The 22,924-nt window shown below is 45.4% G+C and overlaps 1 protein-coding gene across 2 annotated transcripts; it reads left to right on the forward strand.

The window, feature by feature from the left end:
- Window positions 1-22,649, forward strand: CSNK2A1 (casein kinase 2 alpha 1). Of its 2 annotated transcripts, XM_030963217.1 has the most exons (14): window positions 1-123; window positions 11,788-11,981; window positions 12,997-13,108; window positions 13,995-14,096; window positions 14,512-14,562; window positions 15,261-15,320; window positions 15,948-16,031; window positions 16,430-16,540; window positions 17,355-17,456; window positions 18,356-18,456; window positions 19,145-19,293; window positions 20,569-20,655; window positions 21,305-21,457; window positions 22,309-22,649. In XM_030963217.1, exons 2-13 carry the CDS (start codon window positions 11,881-11,883, stop codon window positions 21,418-21,420), a joined length of 1,176 nt encoding a protein of 391 aa, XP_030819077.1. In that variant the 5' UTR covers window positions 1-123; window positions 11,788-11,880; the 3' UTR covers window positions 21,421-21,457; window positions 22,309-22,649. The 2 variants fall into 2 exon arrangements, with proteins under 2 accessions (XP_030819077.1, XP_030819076.1); XM_030963216.1 differs by having other exon boundaries at window positions 21,305-22,649.
- The last annotated feature ends 275 nt before the right edge of the window (window positions 22,650-22,924 follow it).

Consider the following 22,924-nt stretch of genomic DNA (forward strand, 5'->3'; position numbering starts at 1 on the left):
GGGGCCCGCGCGGTTTCCGTTTCCGGCGCGCCTCGCTCTGGTCCCTGCGGCGGCGGCCGAGCCTTGTGCCTCCGCCATATTGTCTGTGTGCGGCGGCGGCGGCGGCGGTAGCGGCTGCGCCAGGTACCGGCGGCTCCGGCGCCCAAGCGGGGCCCCGCGGCGGTGGCGGGCGGAGCGGGCGGCGGGGGAGGCGCCGCTGCGCCTCCTGAGCTCCTCCGCCCCCCCGCCGCGGGCGCGGTGTGGGCCGGGGGGCCGCGGCTGCCCGTCAGGAGAGTGGGGCCGCGGCGGCGCTGAGGGGGAGCGGGAAGAGCGGGCGGGTCCGGTGCGGCGGAAAGGGCACGGCCCGCCGCCCTCTGCCCTCGGAGGGGCTCCGAGTCCCCGGGGGGAGCGGGCAGGGGCTGTGGAGGGGCCGCCCCGCTGCCCCCATCCCGGTGCGGGGCCGCCCTCGGCCGCGCAGGAAGGGCAGAGCCCCGCGGAACGGCAGCCGTCCCCTCCCCCAGCTCTCCCAGCTCGCACCTTCGGGCCGTGTAGGTGTTATTTACTTAAATTGCTCGATCTTGCCTCTTCCCCGCCCTGCCCGGAGAAGCGGGGAGATGCGGAGGGGCATGGAAAGGCCTCTTAGTGCTCGCTGCCACCGCCGGCTGCGCAGGGACTCCGTTCTGGGCCTTTCTGGGTGGAGGGGAAGGTCGTTCTCACGGCTTTCCACACCAGTCTGTGGAAGCAGTGGTGGTCAGTCTTGCCCCCGCTGTAATTTAGTTAATTGTGCCTTGGGACCGAGAGCAGTGTGTCTGTTGGTAAAATGTGGTTTGTAAGAGAGTGATAAGATAAGATTATGGAACCCCATGTGTGTCAGATCACTTAATTTTTTTCTTACTGAGGGTTTTGGGTAAAACCAATAAAGTTTGGATTGTGAATATTGAAGCAAAGTGGAGGGGCAGGCACTGATCTATGGTCTCTGGTGATCGGTTGCAGGATCTGGGGGAGTGACATGGAGCTGTGTGCAGGTGGTTTAGGTTGGATATTAGGAAAAGGTTTTTCACCCAGAGGGTGGATGGGGACTGAAACAGGCTCCCCAGGGCAGTGGTAATGGCCCCAAGCCTGACAGAGTTCAAGGAGCATTTGGAGAAAGTTCTCAGGCACAGGGTGGGATTGCTGGTGTGTCCTGTGCAGGGCCAGGAGTTGGCCTCGATGTTCTTTATGGGTCACTTCCAGCCCTGGTACCCCTGAGAGGGGTCTCTCATGATTTGGGATTTGTGTTGCTCAAACCTGACCCTGGGCTGGGGCCTTGGGGAGCTGCTCTTGCACCGACCGTGGTGCCAGCCTTTGAGATTGGGCACATGTCCCTGGAGAGGGCTGTGCCATGTGCTCACCTGGCTCCTCATGGGAGCTCAGTCCTGGGTGCACTCCACCAAGGGGTTGGGAAGAGCCCCTGCCACAGGGGACTGGGCACAGTGGCAGCTGTTCAGAGGAAAACAAGTGGACACCCAGCATTTCTGCTTGGGGCTGGGAGTGATTTCTTTGTTCTTTGAACACACTCTCTTTTCTGAAACAGAATTGCTCAAATTATTCAGACTCAGAGTTGGGGCTTGTGCCATCCTGCCAGCCATCCTGGGTGTTGGATGTGAATCCAGGGTGGATTCTGGGTGCATCGTCAGCTGGGGCAGAGGAGTCGCTCATCCTGTGGTTGCTGGATTGGTGTGATGTAGAAAAGGGCAAAATTTCTGCTAGGAGAGGAGAGAGTGAGCTTGGGAAGACTCAAGGCAAGATTTAGGGAAAGTGTGAAGCTTTATCAGTTCCTTAATTAGCCCTAAAACTGGGATTAGGGTAATGTTCCATTTCCTACAGCACAGGCTCTGTGGAGACACACACTGTGTCTGTAACTGGAGGATGGAAATTGGGATTGGGATGTCTGATCCCAGGTTCAGGGCAGGCTCTGCACTCAGGAGATCTGCCTGTGCCTTGTGGCTGCAATCCCTGTTTTCTTTGGATCACTCCAGACAGGGAAGGTGAATTGGAATTGTAAAGTGCCAGACCTTTCCCTGAGTATGAAGAATGTCCATCTTTGGTGGTAGGCAGTGATCCTTTCCTTTCATCTTGCCAAATGGGGAGAAATTTCCATTATTTCACCTTTCTCTAGTGATTTCTGTCAATACCTGGTAACACAATTTCTGTTTTTAGTGAAATTTGCTGTCTTGTTCCCAGTGTGTGTGGTGCCCGAGTTGGGTCTGCATGTCGTGCACTCAGAGCAGGGTTGAGGAAGGGAACATAGCCTTGGCTTTGGCTGCAGCAAAGAAGCAAAAAGTCATGCAGCTGAGGATCTGGGTGGTGTGCCTGGGTGAGGGGATGAGGCACAGAGCATGGGCAGATGTGGTGAGAGGTAGATGTTGGAGGAGAAAGCAGACACTTCCAAGTGGGAGGGTCAGAACAGGTTTTCTTTGTTTGGCAGGGCTCTTGGGTTCATAGATGGAGGGAAAATGAGGCTTGTTGGATGTTGGGAATACGGCTCTTTGGAAAAGTGATACTAAAATTGGCAGTAGGTTCTAGCAAATGTGGAAGCAATTGGATCATGGAATGTTGCATGACATTAAGGTTGTTGAGGTTTGTGCAGGGGCAGTTAATGGTACTTGTTTGTTTGAAAAAGGCTGGTGAGATGTGAGAATGAAGATGCAAACCTGGGACTGGGAATTGATTTGGTAAAATGCCATTTCCTGGCGGTGAGACATGGAAAGACTTAGAGTTTGATATTTGGGGCATTTTCAAGTCATGCAGATTAGGTTCATCAGCATGGAATGCATTGAAAGTAGGAATCTCAGGGTATAAAGGATGTTGAAAGGTGGTTATAGGTTTGTGGAGTTGTAGAGAAAGAAACTTTCTGCTCTGATGAAAGGGACATGTACCTAGCTTTTCCCAATTTCATTAAATGGTGGGTGTCCTTACACTTCCATTTCAGTTCTTCTCCATTTTCTCCTTATAGAACTAATTTTCTCTTTGTCTTTCCTCATGTCCTCTGAGGAATGAGGGAAAGGAAGACAGGAGAAGCAAATGGGTGACATTGTGGTGGTGTGATTAATTTAGTGTCACATTTCTGAAGAGGCAGGGATTTATTTCTGGGTTACCAGACCTGTCACCTCCACTGTTCCTCCACTATGGAATTGCTTACATTAAAATATCTGTTTTAGACCTCTTTGCATGAGATTGTTGCCATCTTAGATTTTATTGTCCCATAAGGGTCTTGAGAGGGGGAAAAAAACCCCAAGATTTTAAGATCAGGAAACACTGCCTTGACTTGGTCTGGCTACAAACATTTGTTGCAAGACAGCTCTTGGATAATTTTTCTAAGCTTGGATATCTCCTTCCAGGGGCTTCCAAGAGCTGACTTCCCTGGAATTTACAGAATGTAATTGGAGAAAGGGAGTTCTCCTTTGAACCTGAAAAAACTGCTTGGAAGAGGAGGCTGCAGCTTTTTGAGCTGGTGTTAGTGCTGTGCTGAATGTAGAGTTTTTCCAGGCTGGTTTCTGGCCCCTTTTTCCATCAAGGTGCCAAACTTACATATTGGTAGAAAAGATTGATGAGAAGTGGGATTGTTGATGTGCTTATGGGATCAGTGGTTCCTGGATGTTTTCTGGTTAGGAGTCCAGTAGAGAAGCAGCAACATGAGCCAGGCCCAAGTCTCATCTGCTCCTGTTTTCACACTGTTCTGGACAAATGGTTTTATTACCATTTATTACCATTTCATGCTGCTGCTTTGGGAGGCTGAAGAGCAGAAGGGAAGCTTGGAGTTCTTTGTGGACTTGGTACCACCACAGACTCACATTTGGAAGGTTACAACTTCAATAATTTTAATTTTCCACGGAGTTGAGTTCTGAGATTTAGGTTATGTCCTCCTTACTGAGTTCCATTTTTTAATTAATGTTACCATTTACAGGGAGGTGGTTTCTAAAGCAGGCTGCCCAGCTCCTGCCCATATAATGGCTGCATCATATTATGGCAGTTTATTTCATGTGAGTGGTGAATAAATTGTGTGCTAGATGGAAAACAACTTTGAGTCAAGGCAAGAGTTTGGCTGCAGGTTTCCCACTGGATGGTCTGAAGTGTTAACAGCAGACCTAGAAAATTGAAGTTACTCACTGTGTTTTTGCAGAGAAGTAGGCTCTGCCCTTGCACCTTCTGGAACAACCAAAGGCTAAATTAGTCCTCTTTTAATTAAGCCAAGTTCAGGGAGAATCCAGCGTGCTAATACAGCATTACATGCCAGAACTTGCTTTCCCTGGGTGGGAAAGGTCTTCCTGTGGTGGGAAGAAGTGGCCCCAAATCCTCTTGTGTGTCCAGGGAGCTGAAAAGTTGCCTCTCCCTGTTGTTACCAAAGCCTTTAGAGAAGGCATTTTCTCAGAGCATATTTGCACATGTGCGTGTGAGTTGTCAGAAAGTCTTTATTTTTAGTGTTCAGAAAATGGATGAGCGTGGACGCGCACAACAAATTAATTTCCAGTCTAGAAAAGCAAGAGCTCCTGCAGTGTTCCTTCTCTTGCAGCCTTTCACAGGTTTCTCTATCTGTTACCAATGTGCTGTTGAATTCCAGCCTTTCTTCCACGCTTGGTTGTACTCCAGAAGGAAAAAGAGGGCTTTTTCCTCACTCTGCAGCATCTAGATTAATTTCAACTGAGCTTACAAATTAAGTTACAAGTTTTGGCACAGTGGCTTTACTGGGGGCTTGTAAGGTGTGAAGGAGAGTGCTGATTGCTGGAGTTTAATAGCTGGGGGTTTTTTCCATTTGATTCTTGGAATGGTGGTAGCTGGTTTCATCTTGTGTTAATAATGATAAATTTTTAGAGAATTATGTCAGAGCTTCGCTTGCTGGCAGGGGTTTGTACCGGGTGCCTCTTGCTGAGCCTGCTCGATGCTGGCTGAGGGTTGGACATGGTTTGTAGTGCATTGCCTGCTCCATGGAACAGCTGATCACAGGGATTTCCTGAAGAAATAGTTACAGGCAGCGTCCTCTGGTTTATCCTTTGGCTCTGGTAATTGTTCCTGCCTCTAGGAGTTGCATGAGCGGATCAATTAAAACTCTGTAACTTTTACAGATGGTTGGTACAGGTCAGTTTTCTGAATTCTGCCTAAATCCCTCTCTGTACATGACCCATAGGAGTCAAATCAGCTGAATGATTGTCCTGGCAGTACTCTGTGCCTACTAATTAATGAGGAAAACAACTGTGTCACTTAGCAGCAATTAGGGAGGTAGAACTTTCCAGAGGATGCTGCCAGTGGAACCTGATGTCAGCCTGTAGTGCTGCTGAAACATTCCCCTTTGTGAGCCTCCAGGAAGAGTTCCCTGGTGTTGCTGGGGTCTCAGAAACTGCAGTTTTGGTAACTGGAATCCTGTCCAAAGCTCCAGCAGTAGAAGATTTAGTTTTATTAGTGCTCTTGGAAGAAAAAGGAACTGCTTCCTGTTGAAGTATTGCTTTGGCTTGAGGGCAGACCTAGAGGGATATTCCTCCAAAGAAAATCCCCCTGCCTTTCCTGCACTCCCTGCTCAGCCTGAACTGTCAGTTTTGGGAAGAGGTGCAAGCAGAAGAGTTTTGTCCTTGGTTTCTGTTTGGTGTGTGTGTACAGACAAGTTGGTTTGGCAGTGCCTGGTTATGTTGCAGCCATTTTTATCGGGTTGTGTCAGGAGTCCTTGGCACTGGCAGTGAGGATATCCTCTGGGTTTATGGGTGCTGGGAGTGATGGCAGAAGCTGCAGGCATGGGAAAGAGGCAGAGCCTGATCTCAGCTGCAGGGGCTTGGGTGTCTTGCTGATGTTGCTGCCCTCTGTGGCTACATGGCCTCATCCAAGGTCAGCTTTGGGGTCTTTGTGATTTGGGGTCTTTCCCTTTGCTCCATGTGCTGTTGACTAACTTAGCTCTGAAAATAATAGTGTTGATGATCTTGGGGAGTTGTCTGCATAGAGTGCCTGTCACTGCTGCTGGAGGTGATCCCAGTGTTCTGCCCCAGTCCATGTGCTGTTGCCAGCACTGATATTTGGCAAAGGACAAATGCCCAACCAGGCTGAGATGCTGGAGACCCATAGAGGGTTTGTTTGAGCTCTGCTAAAATTCAGCTGTTAGAGATCTGAATGAAAAGGAAGACAAAGTATGACAGACCTTCTGCCAGGAGAGTGTGTGGCACCAGAGCCACTGCCAGGGCACCCTGGAGGGTGACAGACATGTTACGCGCTGCTTTCCGAGGTGGGAATGTGGGACAGTGAAGTTTTCCCTAAGACTGTGAAGAGTATCATAAAATATGGAGTTACAGTAAAACCATTCCTGTGGCTTCCATATAGATTGTGATCCTCATTACAGAGGATGACTTCTTCATTGGCAGGAATCGTGAGGAACTCAGAGAGGAGTCAGTGGAGCTGATGTAGGAAGAGCCAATCTAAATTTAGGATGTTTCTAATGCAGAATTACTCCAAGATGTTTCTTCCAGTATAACTAAACCTGTCAACTGCTTTCCCTGCAGACTGGCCATGTCTTGTTTTGAATTAATCACAACAGTTCATGTTTCTTTCTTAAGGGAATGTTGAGGTCATTACGTTATCATTTGTTATTTCTCTACAGTCAGACACAACCAGCTATTTAAAAGAAATCTGGAAAATAATTTTAGTGGAAAATGCAGTTAAATCAGACTGTGCTGTTCCAAAACAATACCCAGAGAAAAGTTTGATTTCAAACCTAAGCTTTTTTTTAAAACTCAAATTTTAAAATCTACTTTTCTATCGATGTTGTCCCTTTGGTAGGGAAATGATCTTCAGGAAAGGATATAAAATGTCAATTTTGTTAATCCAGGCCTGTTTCTATTTTAGTTGTAAAATCATAGAAAAATATAGGTTGCAAGGGACTTCTGGAGGTCATTTGTTCTGTACTTGTATTGCTGAAGTTTCAGCATCATGAGAACATAGAAATCAGGTTTGTTTTGTGAGATAGAGCATATTTTTAATGGAGTTGATTACTGTTATTTCTTTTAAAAGTAAGCTGGGTGTTGATTGATGTTGACTGCCAGCAGGCAGTACTGTAATATTTAGGCATGTCTTGATTTTTTAATTTCAGTGTTTCTCCAGTATTAGATATTCTCCAAGCTCTGAAGGAGCAAGTGCGCTTCCCTGGGAGGATTACAGGGCAATGTGAAGAAAATCATCAACAATTTTATCTGATAATTGTAATTCTTGCTCACCCTACCAAATCACATTTTACACTCATGATTTTAGAGGCTGGGTTTAAGCTTTCTGCTGTGAAAGGTAACATCTTGCTTGCAGTTGCAGATAAAAGGAAGGGAATAACCTTTTGATTCCAGACTCTGGGCTGTAATTCTGCTCTTCTCCACTGACAGAGCTTTTCTTCTCTCACAACAAACCCGCTGCTGTCTCAGCCTGTTTACAGTCTTAGGCTGGCACAATCACCACTGTAATGAGCTTACGTGGGGAAAGTAGAAGTGAGAGGAAAGTCTCTAGACCTGTTTGGCCAATCTGTCCACTTTGCTTTCTCCTCCAGAGGAAGGTGAGCTTCTCTGGAATTCATAAAGCTACAGAAATGTTTTCTTGGCTCTTTGAGTTCAGCTTGGTGCAGTTCAGGGTCTGTTTTACTCCTTTGGGACTGCTGTGGGCTCACTGAAGCAGAGTTCAGGTGGGTCATTGGGAATAACCAGGTTTATGTGGTGTTGAACAAGGTTTTCTGGGTTCACTCCACTCTCTCTGGATGAACTTGGATCTTCCTGGCAATAGAGTGTTCACGCTGAGGGCAAGGCATGCTGTTAACAGCAATCCACAGGGAAGCCAGTGTCAAGCGGTGTTTGTGTTCTTGGGTACATTATTTATACTCCAAACCTTATCCACAAAGGTCATCACTTGGATAGCATTTGTGAATTCCTTGGGACACCAGCCTTCTGGGCAGCTCTTGGCTTTCAGCTCACTGGGAGCCTGTATAAGTGCTGCATCATACTGGGGCAACTTCATCGGTTTTAAGTTCTGAATGAGTAACTGCTTGAGAGAGGTTCCATGCCAAGAACATTTCCATTTAAAAGGGAAAAAAAATCATTCCGGTATCTCAGTTATTCTGGACAAAAGAAAAAAAAAAAAAAAGGGAGGCAAATTTTACTAGAGGCGAAGTAGGTGTGTTTCTCAGAAACTAATCTGCATGGATTTCTTAGCTGTGTTTTGTTGCTACTTGCTCTAAGTGCATGCATCTGGAAGGACAGAGGTGTAGGAAATTCCTGTACTAAGTGGAGAAGGTGCTGGAAGTATGGATCCATCACAAAATATCAAATTCTCTATGGGGACCTGGTTGCCCTTAGAGTGCATTGTAAGGATGATAACATCTCATTTTAAAAATGAGGGGGTTTGTAACTGGTTTAGATTAAAATGTTTTAAAAATCAGAGTCAAAGAGAACACTGAGAGGCTTTTTACCATTTTATCAAACTTAAGGCGCAAAATGTCTAAGCTTGCCAAGCTGTTCAGTCAACAGGCTGCTGTTAGAAGAATTCAAACTTTTAAGAACTGATCTTTTTTAATTAGTAGGCCTTCCAATTAAAAAATTCCTATATGGTGGCAGCACAATTATTTGTCTCTGAGCTGGGGCTCTGGGTACTCCCCTGGAGTCTGTCAGCAGGACAAGAGCTGTGTTTGGCTCTATTCTTGTCTGGGATGAGCAGGGTTCCTCTTGATAAGGCTGCTGTGTAAGAAATCAGCTAATTATCAGTTTGTTAATAGTCCAGCGACATTTTTGAGGAGAGGCCTGTGTGGGAGAAGCCAACAGTGAAACTTGGCGTGGTGTTCCTTTGCTGTAGCTGTCATGTGAGCCCTTCTGGGTGATATCCGTCCAAGGGATGTCACCACAGGGGCTGATTGAGAAGCCCTGCTCTGTGTCCTTGCACAGGCAGGCCTTGGCAGTGAACAGCATGTCAGACTGTGGTTGGGAGCTTTGTCTTCCTCTCTTTGTGACCTCTGGTACATTGCCTAAAAGCTCATGGTTGTTTCCTAGTTAAAGACATCTCTACCAGAGAAATTAAAATTTTAATGTTGTTTCTGGAGATGCTCAAGGCTACACTGGACCCTGATCTCACCACATCTGCTTTGATTAGGTGATGTTGAGCAGACTCTCCCAATATAAATGATTCTATGATTCTGTCATCAATGCAGGAATTAATAAATGACAAAATTTGTTTAGATTCTGCAGAAATAGAACTCATCCTTTATAACAAGCTCAGGGCAGTTCTCTAGGTGCAATCACTGCTCTTGCTGTAGATTTTTCTGCTTTAAAACTACAGGCTCAACTGATGCTTGCATGTCAACACCTGTCCCCATTATCTGTCCTTATTTGTGTCATTCCCTTCTGCCAAAGAGCTTGGATCCAGTGCAAAATAATCCCCCTCCAGGGGCACTGAAGGCAAAAATCTATACAAATTCCTTAGCAGTTCTGAGCAGAGAGTGAGCAGCTTTCAGGCAGGGTAAGTTTGTGTATGTCTGTAACTCTGTTTGCTTTAAAATTTAGTTATCTGTGCAGATTCTCTCCCCTTCCTGTGTAAAGAATAGTAGACAATAATACCTACCCTCGTAAATAGACATTGTGTGCCATTCTTAGAAGCTGCAGTTGATGATTTCCTGAAAAAGCTCTTCTCTGAGCAGCCTGTTACAATGTGCTGCTTGAGCTAGGCTAGAGCTACGTGACAAAAAATAGCCACTGTGAAATTTGATCTATCTTTAGATAATGTGATTGATTTTTCTTTTTTTTTTTTTGTGCTGAAACTGATCTTGCTAAGCTGGGTGAGGGGAGCAGTCACGTGTGCTTTATTTATACTGAATTGTGCTTAAAAATTAAAATTGCTAAGTCATCTGAGACATGTATAAGTTCAGTTAATTCCTTCACAAGGAGTATTGGGCAGAGGAAATGGGCCAGTGCATCTCCTGCCAGAAGGACAGGGAGTGAGAAGAAACACAAACACGGTGATTGAACTTTGAAATCTAATAAATTTCACTGTACTAAACTGTTCTAGTAAACTTGCATGCTCTAGTAATGCCTGGGGACATCTAATTTCTAAGTGTCTGAGTCATGCCACATAAATGCTTTGAGGTCTTAGATGATTGCTGCCTCATCTTCTGAAATTGTATTTTGTGAGAGGACTAGCATTTTATCTAGGAATAGACTTATTATATTTTGAGGAATGCTTCATATTCTTCCATTAGCTGGACACACAGCTGAAGTGCCTCATCCTTCTTTTATGGGTCTAATGCCTCAGTCACTCTTCCATAGTGGATTTTGGGATACTGCTGTATCCCTGTTTACCCTTTGGACTGGATTACTGCAACCTTGTCTACCTGAAGCTGCTGCCAACAGCATTTGTGTGTCAGTAGGTCAAGAAATATCCCAGTGCTGAGCTATGTCCCACCTAAGGAGGCTTTGTCCATGTCAGAGAGCCCTTGCATGCTCTCCTGCCTGTGGAAGCAGGACCAGCTGCTGGTCAGGTTGTGTGACACAGTGAAGGACATCAGACCTATGTCCCCAAGGTCCTCCACCACCTTCACAGCCAGTGGGTCTTGCTCGGTCCTCACAGGAGCTGAAGTGCTGCAGACGTCAAATAAACAACAGGACTCTGCCTGTAGAGCAGGATTTTGCTTCTAGAGTTTTCTTCTGTTGTGACGTGCCCTAGTAGCTTAAGCCAACTGCTCCGAGCAGATTTCTTGGTCTTTCTCATTAATGTGTGATTAATGGGGCTGTTACTTCCTTCTGCAGGCTGGCAGTTGCCCATTTTCTCTGAAGGGATAAGATTGGCACAGCAAATAAGTGTATTAGTTTAGATAACAGTGTTGCCCACTGTTTGAGCACATACCCAGGGCTGGATGGCCCTGCCACGTGCTGCTACACACCAAACAATGCTGTTCCCTGCTGCAATACAGCTCCCTTTCTTGTAAGTTATTTTGAAAGCTGACAAGGGGATTCTTGTATTTAGACATCTTCCCCTTGTGAAAGATTTGAGACATGTAAAGGTGCCACATTTATCTTGGGTAAGACAATATTGATAGAGAACTCTAGTGAGTTACTGCTGTCCTAAATATTCAGATCTGGATGATAAAGTATTCAGACATATAGGATAAAGATACAGTGTTTGTCTCTGACATACAGTAACTTTCTTTTGAGTGGTTTTGACCAATCTCAATACTGAATAAACTAATCAGAAGATTTGGAAAAATTGCCTTGGAAGGAGGAAGGGTTGAAGGTACTTTGGGCAAGCAGAATGCAAAGGCACATCTTCAGACCCTTGCAGCAGTGCATTTCTTTCATGTTTGAATAAAGCATCATAATCCAACACAGATGCTGCTCTCTTTTGGACAGTCAGATTTAGTGCTCTGACTGTAGGAAGTTGTGACTAAAGCTGGTTTCCATCCCAGCAGAATTGATTTTGTTACATTGGATGGCCCAAGACTTGTGATGGGGGTGAGGTTGCAGCCTGTAGCTGTTGCTTTCAGTCTGCAGTCGAAAGAAGGGGATCTGTGTGCAGATACAGAGCACATGGCATTCTTTCCTTTTGGAAAGTTACCTCTACAACCAGCAGCTGGAAACAAGGTGCTGAAATTTACCCGGTCAGCACGTTGGTTTGCTAGGGGCCAGTTCTGTGTGAGGGAGACCAGACAAAGGGCTTTCAAGAAATCCTAGGCCTGTGGCTGGGCAGGCTCCAGCCTTTGCAGCAGCTTTTAATGATTAACATAATACTTTTGAAGTACCTTGAGAATTTAACCTCTGGTTGATGTTCTGTCTGCAGGTGGAGGAATCTGAGGCCTTTCTCCTCTGTCAGCACTGCAGAGCAGGTCGCCTCTGATTTCACATCTCGCTTCCGCCTGCCAAGCTGTCTGATATGTCGGGACCCGTGCCGAGCAGGGCCAGAGTTTACACGGATGTGAACACACACAGACCCCGGGAGTACTGGGACTATGAGTCTCACGTGGTTGAGTGGGGGTAAGTCTGGGCTGCCTCTGGATGTCCCTGCACCAGGATCAGTCCCTGTGGATCCTGCGTAGTGGTACTTGGGGAGTTCAGGCAACTGCGCTGCGTGAGGCTTTTTCATGCTTCTTGGCAGATGGCAAGGGAAAGGATCACAACTTCTCTTCAGAGAAATATTTCTTATCAAACTTTTAAATTCCCAGTTGTGGAAGAACATTTATAGCAGCTTCCTTAAAAGTTTGAAGAAATTTTGACAGGTAGTTGAGAAACATCCCCTTTCAGAGGGAAGAAAATCTATTTCTGAAACAATCCAAACAGTCCTGAGTGCAGGGCTGAAAAGAAATGAAAAGACTTTCAAACTGAAGTTGCTGCTGACTTGGATAAGTGAAGAAACTCCACAAACTTAAATAGGTACATGCTATTTTATGACTTGTTGCTCAGCTCTCTGCAAGTGCCTGGAAAAGACATGGCTGCCTCTCTTTGAAGGAGGGAGGTGTCTAAATTGAGCTCATGACTAAAGTGTCCCAGAATCAGATAGCAGTGGTGGCAGCTTCATAGCTCTGTGTTCCTGCTGGGATATGGAGGGCCCAGAGTTCTGCCCTCAGCTGTGCAGTTCCCAGTTTCTGGAATGTACACAGTCGTCTGAGCATAAGTGCTGCTTTGTGCCCAGACTGTTTTTAAACAGCCTTGCACTTAGATTTTTCCTCCTACTGGCTTTGTTGAATTTTACCAGCATTATACGAGGAAAAATGGAGCTTCCAAATATAGAGAGAAGGGATAGTTCAAGTTTGCTAATGCTGAAATACATAGTTGGGCTTTCAATCCATACTTTTGGATGGACTCTGTCTTGGGCAAATAGAAGCTCCCTGTTTCTCTCCTAGTTCTTAAATCATCCAGTTCAGGAGAAGTAAGGCACTAGTTAATCCCCTTTGTCTGTGAAGTTAGGCAGTGATTGAGTGTTAAGAATCAGTTTATAAATTGTGATGGAAATGACTGAGCCCTTTGGAACTCTAACCTTTTCTCTCCACAGAAATCAAGATGATTACCAGCTAGTTCGAAAATTAGGCCGAGGCAAATACAGTGAAGTATTTGAAGCCATCAACATTACAAATAACGAAAAAGTAGTTGTTAAAATTCTCAAGGTGAGCTGGGGATTGGGCAAAAGATAAAATCTGTCTTGAGGTGATCAGGAGGCCAGAAAGGGCTTTTTGATGTTCTAAAACTGAAATCCTTAAAACCTGGCTTTGGAGTGTCACTCAGTGAAACAGGCCATGGTTTTGAGCCTCCTGATATAAGCCCTGCAGTTAAGTCAGATCTCTGCCTGTAAGGAATTAGGCTCTGTCTTAAAGAAGCCCTGATGTGCAACACCTTTTTACTTGGAACTAAGCAACATTTCAGCAGCTGACTACAAAATTCTCAGCTTCTCTAAGTGCTGGCGTCCTGGCAGGCTGTCATAGCCTTGGCCTTCATTTAGTGACCCTCCAATAGCCCGCAAACTTCTCATAGTTAAACATTTGCCACATGCCAGTTAAGAAGTCTTGGAGTATCACAGAACTGTTTGGGTTGGAAAAGCATTCAAAGATCATGAAGTCCAGTCAACACCCCAGCATTCATGTCCCCAAGTGCCACATCTTTTAAATCTATTCAAGGATGGTGTTCTCACCACTGGAGCAGCCTGTTCCAGGTATTGACAACCCTTTCTGTAAAGAAATTTTTTCCTGGCATTACTCGAGGCCATTTCCTCTTGGCCTATCAGATTATGTTCAAAGAGCTTTTTTTAAAAAATGCCATCTTCCAGCCTCTCCTTCACTTGGAATTATTGTCTGTAGCTGTCAGGGTCGTGTGGTTAGAAAGGAGACAGCAGATATTTGAGCCCTTACTGGTGTGATGCATACTCAGGTTAAATTGCAAATGTTTCAGTATATTTTGCTGATCTGCAGTCACCTGGGTGTTGTCATCTGGCTGTTGAGCTATTAGCCTCACTTTACTGCAGGGCTTTATCTTACACTTTGGGTTTTTATTCTTCAGCCTGTTAAAAAGAAGAAAATCAAGCGTGAAATCAAGATCTTAGAGAACTTGCGAGGCGGTCCCAATATAATCACCCTTGCAGATATAGTAAAAGATCCTGTGGTGAGTAAGGGAGAAACTCAAGGGGTACACTGGGGTTGTGGGTGAAGTTCTGTTTGATTTCAGCTCTGACCTGGCTTTTTGTTTTCCCCTGCTCTTAAATCCTGCTTTTGAATTGACTGATCAGATCAGCTCTTAATCTGATAAACTTCTTTTAGAGGGCCCTTCCCCCACAGGTCCCTCCAGCCCCTCACTCTGTGAGGAAGAGATACTAGCGAGCTGAGACAAGTTAATTCGCTCTGCAAACAGTGCTGCTGGAGGCTGTGGGCTTAGGCTCTGCTCTGTCTGTCTGAGGGGAATCATAAATATGTCCAAGGCAGAGGGATTTTGTGTAGTGTTAGTAGGAAAAAAAAGATGCAATTCATTATCCTGAGTGGAAACATAACTTAACATGGCTGAATACTTTTTTCTCTTTCAGTCTCGAACACCCGCTCTGGTTTTTGAACATGTAAACAACACAGACTTTAAGGTACAGTGTGAGATGTGACTTCTCTTTTTATTTTTTTATTGGGGGGGTTTGAAAACCACTCATACTGTCTTTCTGGGGAAGGGCAAGTACATAGGATGGGCATTTCCTTCCAGCATAGGAAATGCTTTTAAAGGTAAATGCAGTTGGGACAGAAGTTTGTAATTAGCCCATCAGTACCATTTTGCCACAAAAGTTACAAGATGAGAATGCAGATTGCAAGAGGTATTTAACCTTGGGAGCAAATGAATCTGTTACCTTGTGGCCCATCAGTGCCTGTGTTTTTGAGGCATTTGGCTTTTATGTGTACAACTATTTATTGGAACCACTTTAAATGTGGACAGCTGTTTCTGTGGCTTTCCATACTCCTGGGAATGGGGATTTAAATGTTTCTTTGTTCCTTCATACTGACCTGCCTCAGAAGAAGGCTGTGCAATGCCATCCATCATGTTTGTACTGGGTGGGTACAACCAGAGGGAGATAGTGACAGGAACCAGGATGTGCTGTCTGAGCAGAGCTGGAAGTAAACAATGTATAGGATTTGCAAAAGGAGAGGAACAGACTGATCATAGTCAGGTGTGAGATCAGAGTAACTTGAGAAACTTGGACTATACCTTCAGATGGGTTTGGAGAATGCCAGCAGCCCAGAACAGAGGTTTTTTGGATGTTGAACACTGACACGATGTGTTTGTGTCCCACAGCAATTATACCAGACACTAACAGATTATGATATTCGATTCTACATGTATGAGATTTTGAAGGTAAGTTGGTGTTTTGCTGTTTTGTTGATTTATTTCTAGTATTTGCTCTCAGCTGATCCCATAGAGATGGTTCTCATGTCACTGATGATAGTGACATCATATCACTAAGGGAAGGAGAGTCCATGGAAGAATTGGGCAGAAAAATATCAAGTCAATATCTGTTTTTCAGCATTTTGTTACATTGAGATACCTTAAAATCCTAAATCAGGAGTACATGTAGCCTCTGAAAAAAGAAAACTGTGAGCTGTTACTGGCTGTGTTTGTGCTCAGATATAATGTGAGTCAAATGCCTTCATCCATTCTTCTGAAGTAAGTAATTTCTCCTTAGGAGTCTGGAGAAAGGGGGCTTGTGTGATCATTAGTGGCTAGTAACTGTGCTCTTAGAGACTCTGAAATTCCAATTTTTATGAAGAAGCACATGAAGTAAAGTCAAGAGACTTGTGTTGCTGGGACCTCCCTTTGGGAGGGTGCTCTAGATGCATTTTCTGTGATCAGTGAGTCTGGTCCAGGATCTAACACTGGACAGTCCTGTCATCTAGTTAGACTTGATATGTGTGGAAATACTTTTGAATATGGTTAACTTGACACATTCTTGTGACTCCAGCATCTGTTTCCTTTCACCTGCAGGCTCTAGATTACTGCCATAGCATGGGAATCATGCACAGAGATGTCAAACCTCACAATGTCATGATTGACCATGAGCACAGAAAGGTAGTGTGGGGTGTTTGGGGGGCAGGGAGGGGTCCTGCTTTTCTCTTGGCGAACTGGGGTCCCTTTTGGGTACTCGTGTGTAGTGGTACTAGCAGACCTCTTTGAGGGGGACTCTGCTGTAATGATGTGGACAAATATAAAATGAGAATATTGTGCTGCTTTTTGAGGCTTTACTTGGTCACATGTAACCCACAGGAAGGGTTGTAAGGAGAAGTATTTTATTTAGACTGCTTAGTGATATGGGTTTGGGGAGAATATGAAACCAGATACTCTGATCAAATTAATTGAAAATGGAAGACTTATAAATTAACTTCATACTAAGTTCACCAGTGTCATTCAGCCAGTGGTAAGCTGGAGCATCCCTTGAGCCCTTTTTCTTTGTTTTCTACCATTTTTAGCTTAGACTAATAGACTGGGGTTTGGCTGAATTCTATCACCCTGGCCAGGAGTACAATGTCAGAGTGGCTTCCAGATATTTCAAAGGACCTGAACTTCTTGTAGATTATCAGGTAAGAGTTACCAGGACTTCTTACTGACTTTGATATGGAAAGTCAGTGCCATTTCAAGGTAATAAACCCAAAATTCAGATGTCTAGAGAGCTGAAGCTAAAGACAGTCTGTTCCAAAATGTATGGCAGAAAGCAGTGGCCATAAAGCCACTGAATGAAAGAAACAAATGAGTAGTCTCAGGACCTGAGGAAGAGCTGCAGAACGATCATTATGGATCTTGGAATACAAATGTTGAATATTTTTTTAGCAAGGCTGTGTTTGCAGTAAGGTACAGTAATGAAACAAAGCCCCTGTGGGAACAGCAAGTACTGCATGAACTTCTAAATTAAGCTATAAAAGCATCCCCTTATCTGATGGCAGTTTGCATTATGGAAATCACAGTGTTCCTGGTGACTTTCAGACCATGCTGGTTCTGGAAAAAAGCACATCCTCACCTGTCCATGGACCCTGGGGAGTCCACACCTTTTGTTGTTTGTTCCAATGTTTCCTTTCCCAACATGCATTTCTCAGTGGTTTATAACATTGGAGTCTGCAGTGAAAATAGAAGAAAGCTCTGATTTTTAATATCCTGTCAGACAGGGATGGAATTAGGATACCTGCTGTCCTGCTAATTGCTGTATCCCAGTTTGAGTAACTGGAACACTGAGCTGAACAGTGGTTTAGGGATGAAGGTGCATGAAGATAGTTCAGTTTATTTCCAGCATGACATGGCTGTGTTCATATCACCTTGGCGGGGTGGGGGAACCCTGTTAGTTATGGAGGTCTGTTCTGCTTAATTCATTAGAAATTGAATTGTCCTTCTGGTTTTGTACAGATGTATGATTACAGTCTGGATATGTGGAGCTTGGGTTGCATGTTGGCTAGTATGATATTCCGAAAGGAGCCATTTTTCCATGGCCATGACAACTATGATCAGGTGAGAGCTGGTCATGTACAATGTCTGTTCTCTTAGCACCATGAAGGTTTCCTTAGGCTTCTATCAAGTCATCCAGAGAATTTTTAAGCCTTTCTCTAATGGCTTCTTAGCTCAGTTTGAAGCCACATTCCTTTTCTCAAGTGTGCAAGATTATGTAACCAATTAAATAGAAATGGATTTATAGAGCTTTGTACTTAGGAGCTCCTCAGTAGGTGTCTGGGAAAAGCTGTAGAAATAGTTATATTAAGGCTGGTGTGTTCTAGTACATAGTTTGACTATTCCTGAGGTTATGTTATGTGGAAAGCCCCTGCCACTACTCACTCTCCCCCCACTCTGTATAGAAACTGTGAATTTGGTATAGGTTTATACAGATTCTGAAATCTTTGATGTGTTGCCTTTGGGCCAAAATTTTTATTTTTAAACCTTTATCACATGCTCAGCATGTGGCTGCCATGCAAATATTCTGGAACAGGGACCTTCTATTCTCAAACCTTTATTCTGGAGCTCTCTGGGGTGGTGCTTCACCTTTCACATGCAAGATCCAGAGTTTCTGCTTTTTTTTACCAGCTACTCTTGCCTTCCCCTCTGTTGGTTTTGAATTTTTTCATGCTACTAAGGAGGCTAGTGTTGCAGGGTCTCAGGTTTTAGAGATTTTAGGGTCTGTGGCTCCCTCCTGGCTGCCTTGGGGTACTGAGCTCCAGCTGTGAGTGGAGGCATGTTCCTGATGCCTGGGACTGTGTGGCTGGGGAAGCCAGAGCCACAGGCTGACCCTGTGGCCTCTGATTCATACTGCTGGGATCAGGTTCCAGCTCCCATGGGAATGTGCTGCTGTATCTTCATGCAGGCTCTGGTATTATCATCCCTTCACAGCAGTGACTTGTTTTTGTGTTTGTTCCCAGCTGGTGAGGATAGCCAAGGTTCTGGGGACAGAAGATCTGTATGACTACATTGACAAATACAACATTGAGCTGGATCCACGTTTCAATGACATTTTGGGCAGGTGAGCCAAGGTCTGGAGTCTCTTTGGTAGATCCAGACAGTTACAGCTTTGTCAACAGACCTTGAAATGAGCAAAAATTTGTGGGAGAAATCAGAGCCAGGATTCTGGAGAACTGACACTTTGTGCCTTTGGTCCCTTTTGCCAGTGCTTTCCGTAGTCCTTTATATGGAAATGGACCTGAGGAAAGATTTTTAAATGTCATTCAGGCAATAAAGGAGCTACTGGAGCAGAAAGCATGAAGGGCAAATGCTCTCTTCAGTCTGGAGGGAAAAAAACAAAATGGTGTTTCTCAGCATTAGAGTGCAGAAAGTCAGGTGCTGCTAAAGATGGAATTTATATGTTTTTTCCCCCTCATAGTGGAAAATTAAAGGAACTCATGTTGGGTGCAGAAGAGATGACAGAACCTGCAATTCTAGGCCTGTAATCCATTCTGAGCATTAGTCCTGCTGCTGTCTGGGGTCATGGCAGGGCCGTGCAGGGGCTGAGGTGGCCGAGGTGGCGGCTGTGCTGGGGCTGTGGCTGCTGTGCCACCACGTGGAGACACAGTGACACTGCTTCATCTTCTGGAATGTCTCAGTCCTGCACCTCCCTCAGGGCTGGACATCTGTCACAGCTCTTGCTCCTTAAGAAAGTGAGTTTTGGCATCCCTGTCCCCTGGCTGGCCTGATTTGGGTCTGTTTTCCTGCAGACACTCCCGTAAGCGATGGGAGCGCTTTGTCCACAGTGAGAACCAACACCTGGTGAGTCCAGAAGCTCTGGATTTCCTAGACAAGCTGCTGCGATATGATCACCAGTCACGACTCACAGCAAGAGAAGCCATGGAACACCCCTACTTCTGTAAGTATCAGCTGCTGTCCTCAGAGTTCTGCCTCTGGGAAATCTCTGTTCCCATGCCTTGTACAGATGGGAGCTGAGAATGGCAACAATGATAAGCCTGGTCTGCAAATATTTGTGCTGGAGCTGAGGCTGCTGGTCTCTGTGTGCCACCTCCACCAGCCAAGGAATCAGTGTTGGGTGCCCGTGTCAGGCCCATGAATCAGCAAGTAATATCAAGGAAAGTCACCTAAATAATGTGATTTGGGGTTGCTTTCTGCAGGTGTGCATGGATTCCTCTGTTTGGATAAACCCAGAGAATTCTGGTTTGTTGATAAGCAGGTGTTTTAACTCCTTCTGTTGCTAAATTGCTTAGCTACTCCTATATTCAGGTCTTGATTTTGCAAGCAAAATGTTACTTTCACTAGTAAATGCTTTTAAGTGGTTGCTGTTTTTCACAGATATTGATATCTGGGGGTTTGAAGCAGCTGCAACAAGGCAGAATGTCAATATTTGCTCGGGTGGTTGGGGTTTGGGGTTTTTTTAGCTGCTGCTGAAGGGACCCCTGTAATTAACAGACTGTTGATCTGTGTTACACCTGTTGGAAAAATCCCAGGGGAATGTTTTGCAAGTATGAGCATTAGAGAAACCAACAGCTTGGAATGTGAGAGCTGGACAAACAGTTCATTAACTTGTGTTCACAAAAAGATACATGTAGTGCTGAGCTCAGCAAAGTTTGGAATTCCCTTGTCTGACACAGAAGGCCTGGGAGGCAGGAAGGGATTGTCCCTGTTCAGATGAGAGCCTTTTTTACATGCAGCTGAAAATCAAGAGTTAGTAAGTTGTGATCCATCTCATGGATGACAGGTTCTAGTGACACACCTGACAGCTCACAGAGATGTAAGATGTGTTAGAGATATGACACATGATTGTAATCAGTGATAATCTTTCTGCTTGCTGCGCCCATATTCTGGGTTTGGCTTTCTGCAATTACACAGTTGCTTAGCACAGGAATATCAACTTTGCCATAATAACCTTTGTCTTTTTCTGTCAGATAGTCCTGCTGAACCCCAAGTCACATCATTTAGCTAATTTTCCCCGATATCGCATGACCTTGGTACCTTCTTGAGTGCTTCCCACTGGCATTGGTAGAAATGTCTGTATTTCAATAGGTGGTGGTTGATGTTGTTTGACACAGGCAGAGTGCCAGGACTGGCTGAGCACAGAGGCCACAGGCAGTGTGTGTGCCTCAGCAGCTCTCTGGAAACACAGCACTTACTGGTAGTGTGCTCTTCCTAGACCCCATTGTGAAAGACCAGGCTCGGATGGGTTCGTCCAACATGGCGGGTGGCAGCACTCCTGTCAGCAGTGCGAGCATGATGTCAGGTCAGTTCTGCCAACTCTCTTGGTGCTTGGGCTGCTGAGGCATTTCTGTGTGTGGGGTGGGTGGGAGGACCCAGGAGGGAGAGTTCAGCAGGCAGGGAGGGTGGTGTTGGGTCATCTCCCAGGATTGGGGACAAGGGCAAGGAGAGCTGCAAAGTGGGTGGGAGAGTCTGATAAGTAAGGCCTTGGGCAGCCTGACCTGTTTTTCTGGTCTCATTTTAAGAAGCTCTTTGCAGTTGATTTTCTGGCAGCAGCTTGAAGGACAGTCCACTGGCACAGGCTGCCCAGAGAAGCTGTGGCTGTCAGATCCATGGAATTGTTTAAGGGCCAGGTTGAACAGGGCTTGGAGCAACGTGGTCTAATGGAAGGTGTTCCTTCCCATGGCAGGGGGGTTGGAACACGAGGAGATTTAAGGTTACCTTTTCAACCCAAAGCATTCGGTGATTCTGCCCATCAGTGACACTGAGGGGTGTGCAAATCTGTGCCCTTCCCAGAGCTGCAGAGAATAGTGACAGATCTTTTCTCTCTTTAATTATTTTGCCAGCTCTAAAAACATAAGTGACCCACAAAGCTCCTGCTTGACTTCAGAAGCTGTCCTGGATAGCAGTGCGCTGTTTTTACTCTAATTCCTGCTTACCTGTCTCTCTTCCAGGGATTTCTTCAGTGCCAACACCTTCACCCCTTGGACCTCTAGCAGGCTCCCCCGTCATCTCTGCCACCACCACCCTGGGGATGCCGGTTCCAGCTGCTGCGGGCGCCCAGCAGTAGTGACGGGCTCTGTCTCCTGCTGCCTGAGCTGAGTCAGGTGGGGAAGAGGTTTCCCCCTCCACCTCTCCTCAGGACGCAGCTCGTGCCTGGCAGGGGAAGGGAGGGGATGAACGCTTTGGAGACACCGTGTCTGAACTGTTGCTTGTGGATTTATAGTAGTTCAGTCATTATATACAAAATTATTATAGGCTGATTTTTCTTTTTTTACTTGAACTTTTCGTAACTCAGGGGATTCCCTGAAAATACCTACAGATGGAATACTTCTTGGACAGTTTTTCTTCCCCCCCCCCCCACCCCTCCCAAAAAAAAAACAAAAACAAAAACACTAACAAAACAACTCTTCATGTAATAACAAAGATGAATCAACAGCATTTCCAAGCTCTTGCATCCTGCTGGAAATCTCTTCTCTTCATGTTCCCACCATTATTCCTCCACAAGCCTTGGGGGATTGTGCTGTTCTCCAGAGACTACCAAACCAAGTCTTCATGAGGCAGGGGAGGGGATTCTTAAAAGTACCACTCACTTGAACCCTATGTCCTGCATATGTCCCAGCCAGGGTACACTGAGGAGACAATTCCAGTAGGGAGAGGTGGGATAAGCTTAAAAGGAGTAAGTGCAGATAGCGTCCAAAACCCTAATTGGATTGGATAATGTCTCCTTAGGAGTCAACCAGAATGCTAACTCACCCCTTGCATGTAATTTTAGTCTTAAAAATGAAGTTACTGATCCAGTTGGAGTCCTTGGCACCTCCTGAGACAGGTGCTCCTGTAGAGTAAGCCCTGCTCTCATCAGCCCCTTTCTCGTGGAGGGTTCTTCCAGCCATTGCTTGGCTTGGATCTCTGGAATTAATTTGTTATTGGGTATATTGTTTTTAAATTGTTTCTATAGGTTTCGAGCTGGTGGCTACTTAAAGCTGGAAAAATCAGACTGCGCCAAGTCCGATCCCACATCTTCACCCACCATCCCCTCCCTCACGTGCCATGTGGTGAGAATACCAGTTACCTCACAGTCTTGTAAATATGCACTGAGAGGAAGGAGCCAGGAGACGTTAACTTAAACTGAAATGGTAGATCAGTAATTGTGGACAAATATTATCATTGACAACGGAAAAGCACCCTTGTTACAGCCCTGCTACCCCTTGCTGTGTATATATACTTTGTCCTTCATATGTGAAAGATCCAGTGTTGGAATTCTTTGGTGTAAATAAACATTTGGTTTTATTTATCGAGGTTAGATTTAAGTTCCCTGTGTAGAGGCCTCCCTGGGGTGGTCATACACTGACACAGGAGTGGTGACAGCCACATGTGCCCTGGGCAGGCCATGTCCCTGTCACACCCATGGGGAGCAGTGCAGAGAAGCCTTACACAGATGTCACAAAGCCAAAGTATCTCCTGGGAGAAGGATCTTTTGCCATAACAAAAACCCCTCCTCTTCTGTCTCAGCCATGATGGTGGGGAGTTGAGATGATGAACCAATTATTAGTTGTTTGCCTGTTGCAACTCAC

This window comes from Camarhynchus parvulus, chromosome 20 (assembly GCF_901933205.1).
Source record: "Camarhynchus parvulus chromosome 20, STF_HiC, whole genome shotgun sequence".
Classification (NCBI taxonomy): Eukaryota; Metazoa; Chordata; class Aves; order Passeriformes; family Thraupidae; genus Camarhynchus; species Camarhynchus parvulus.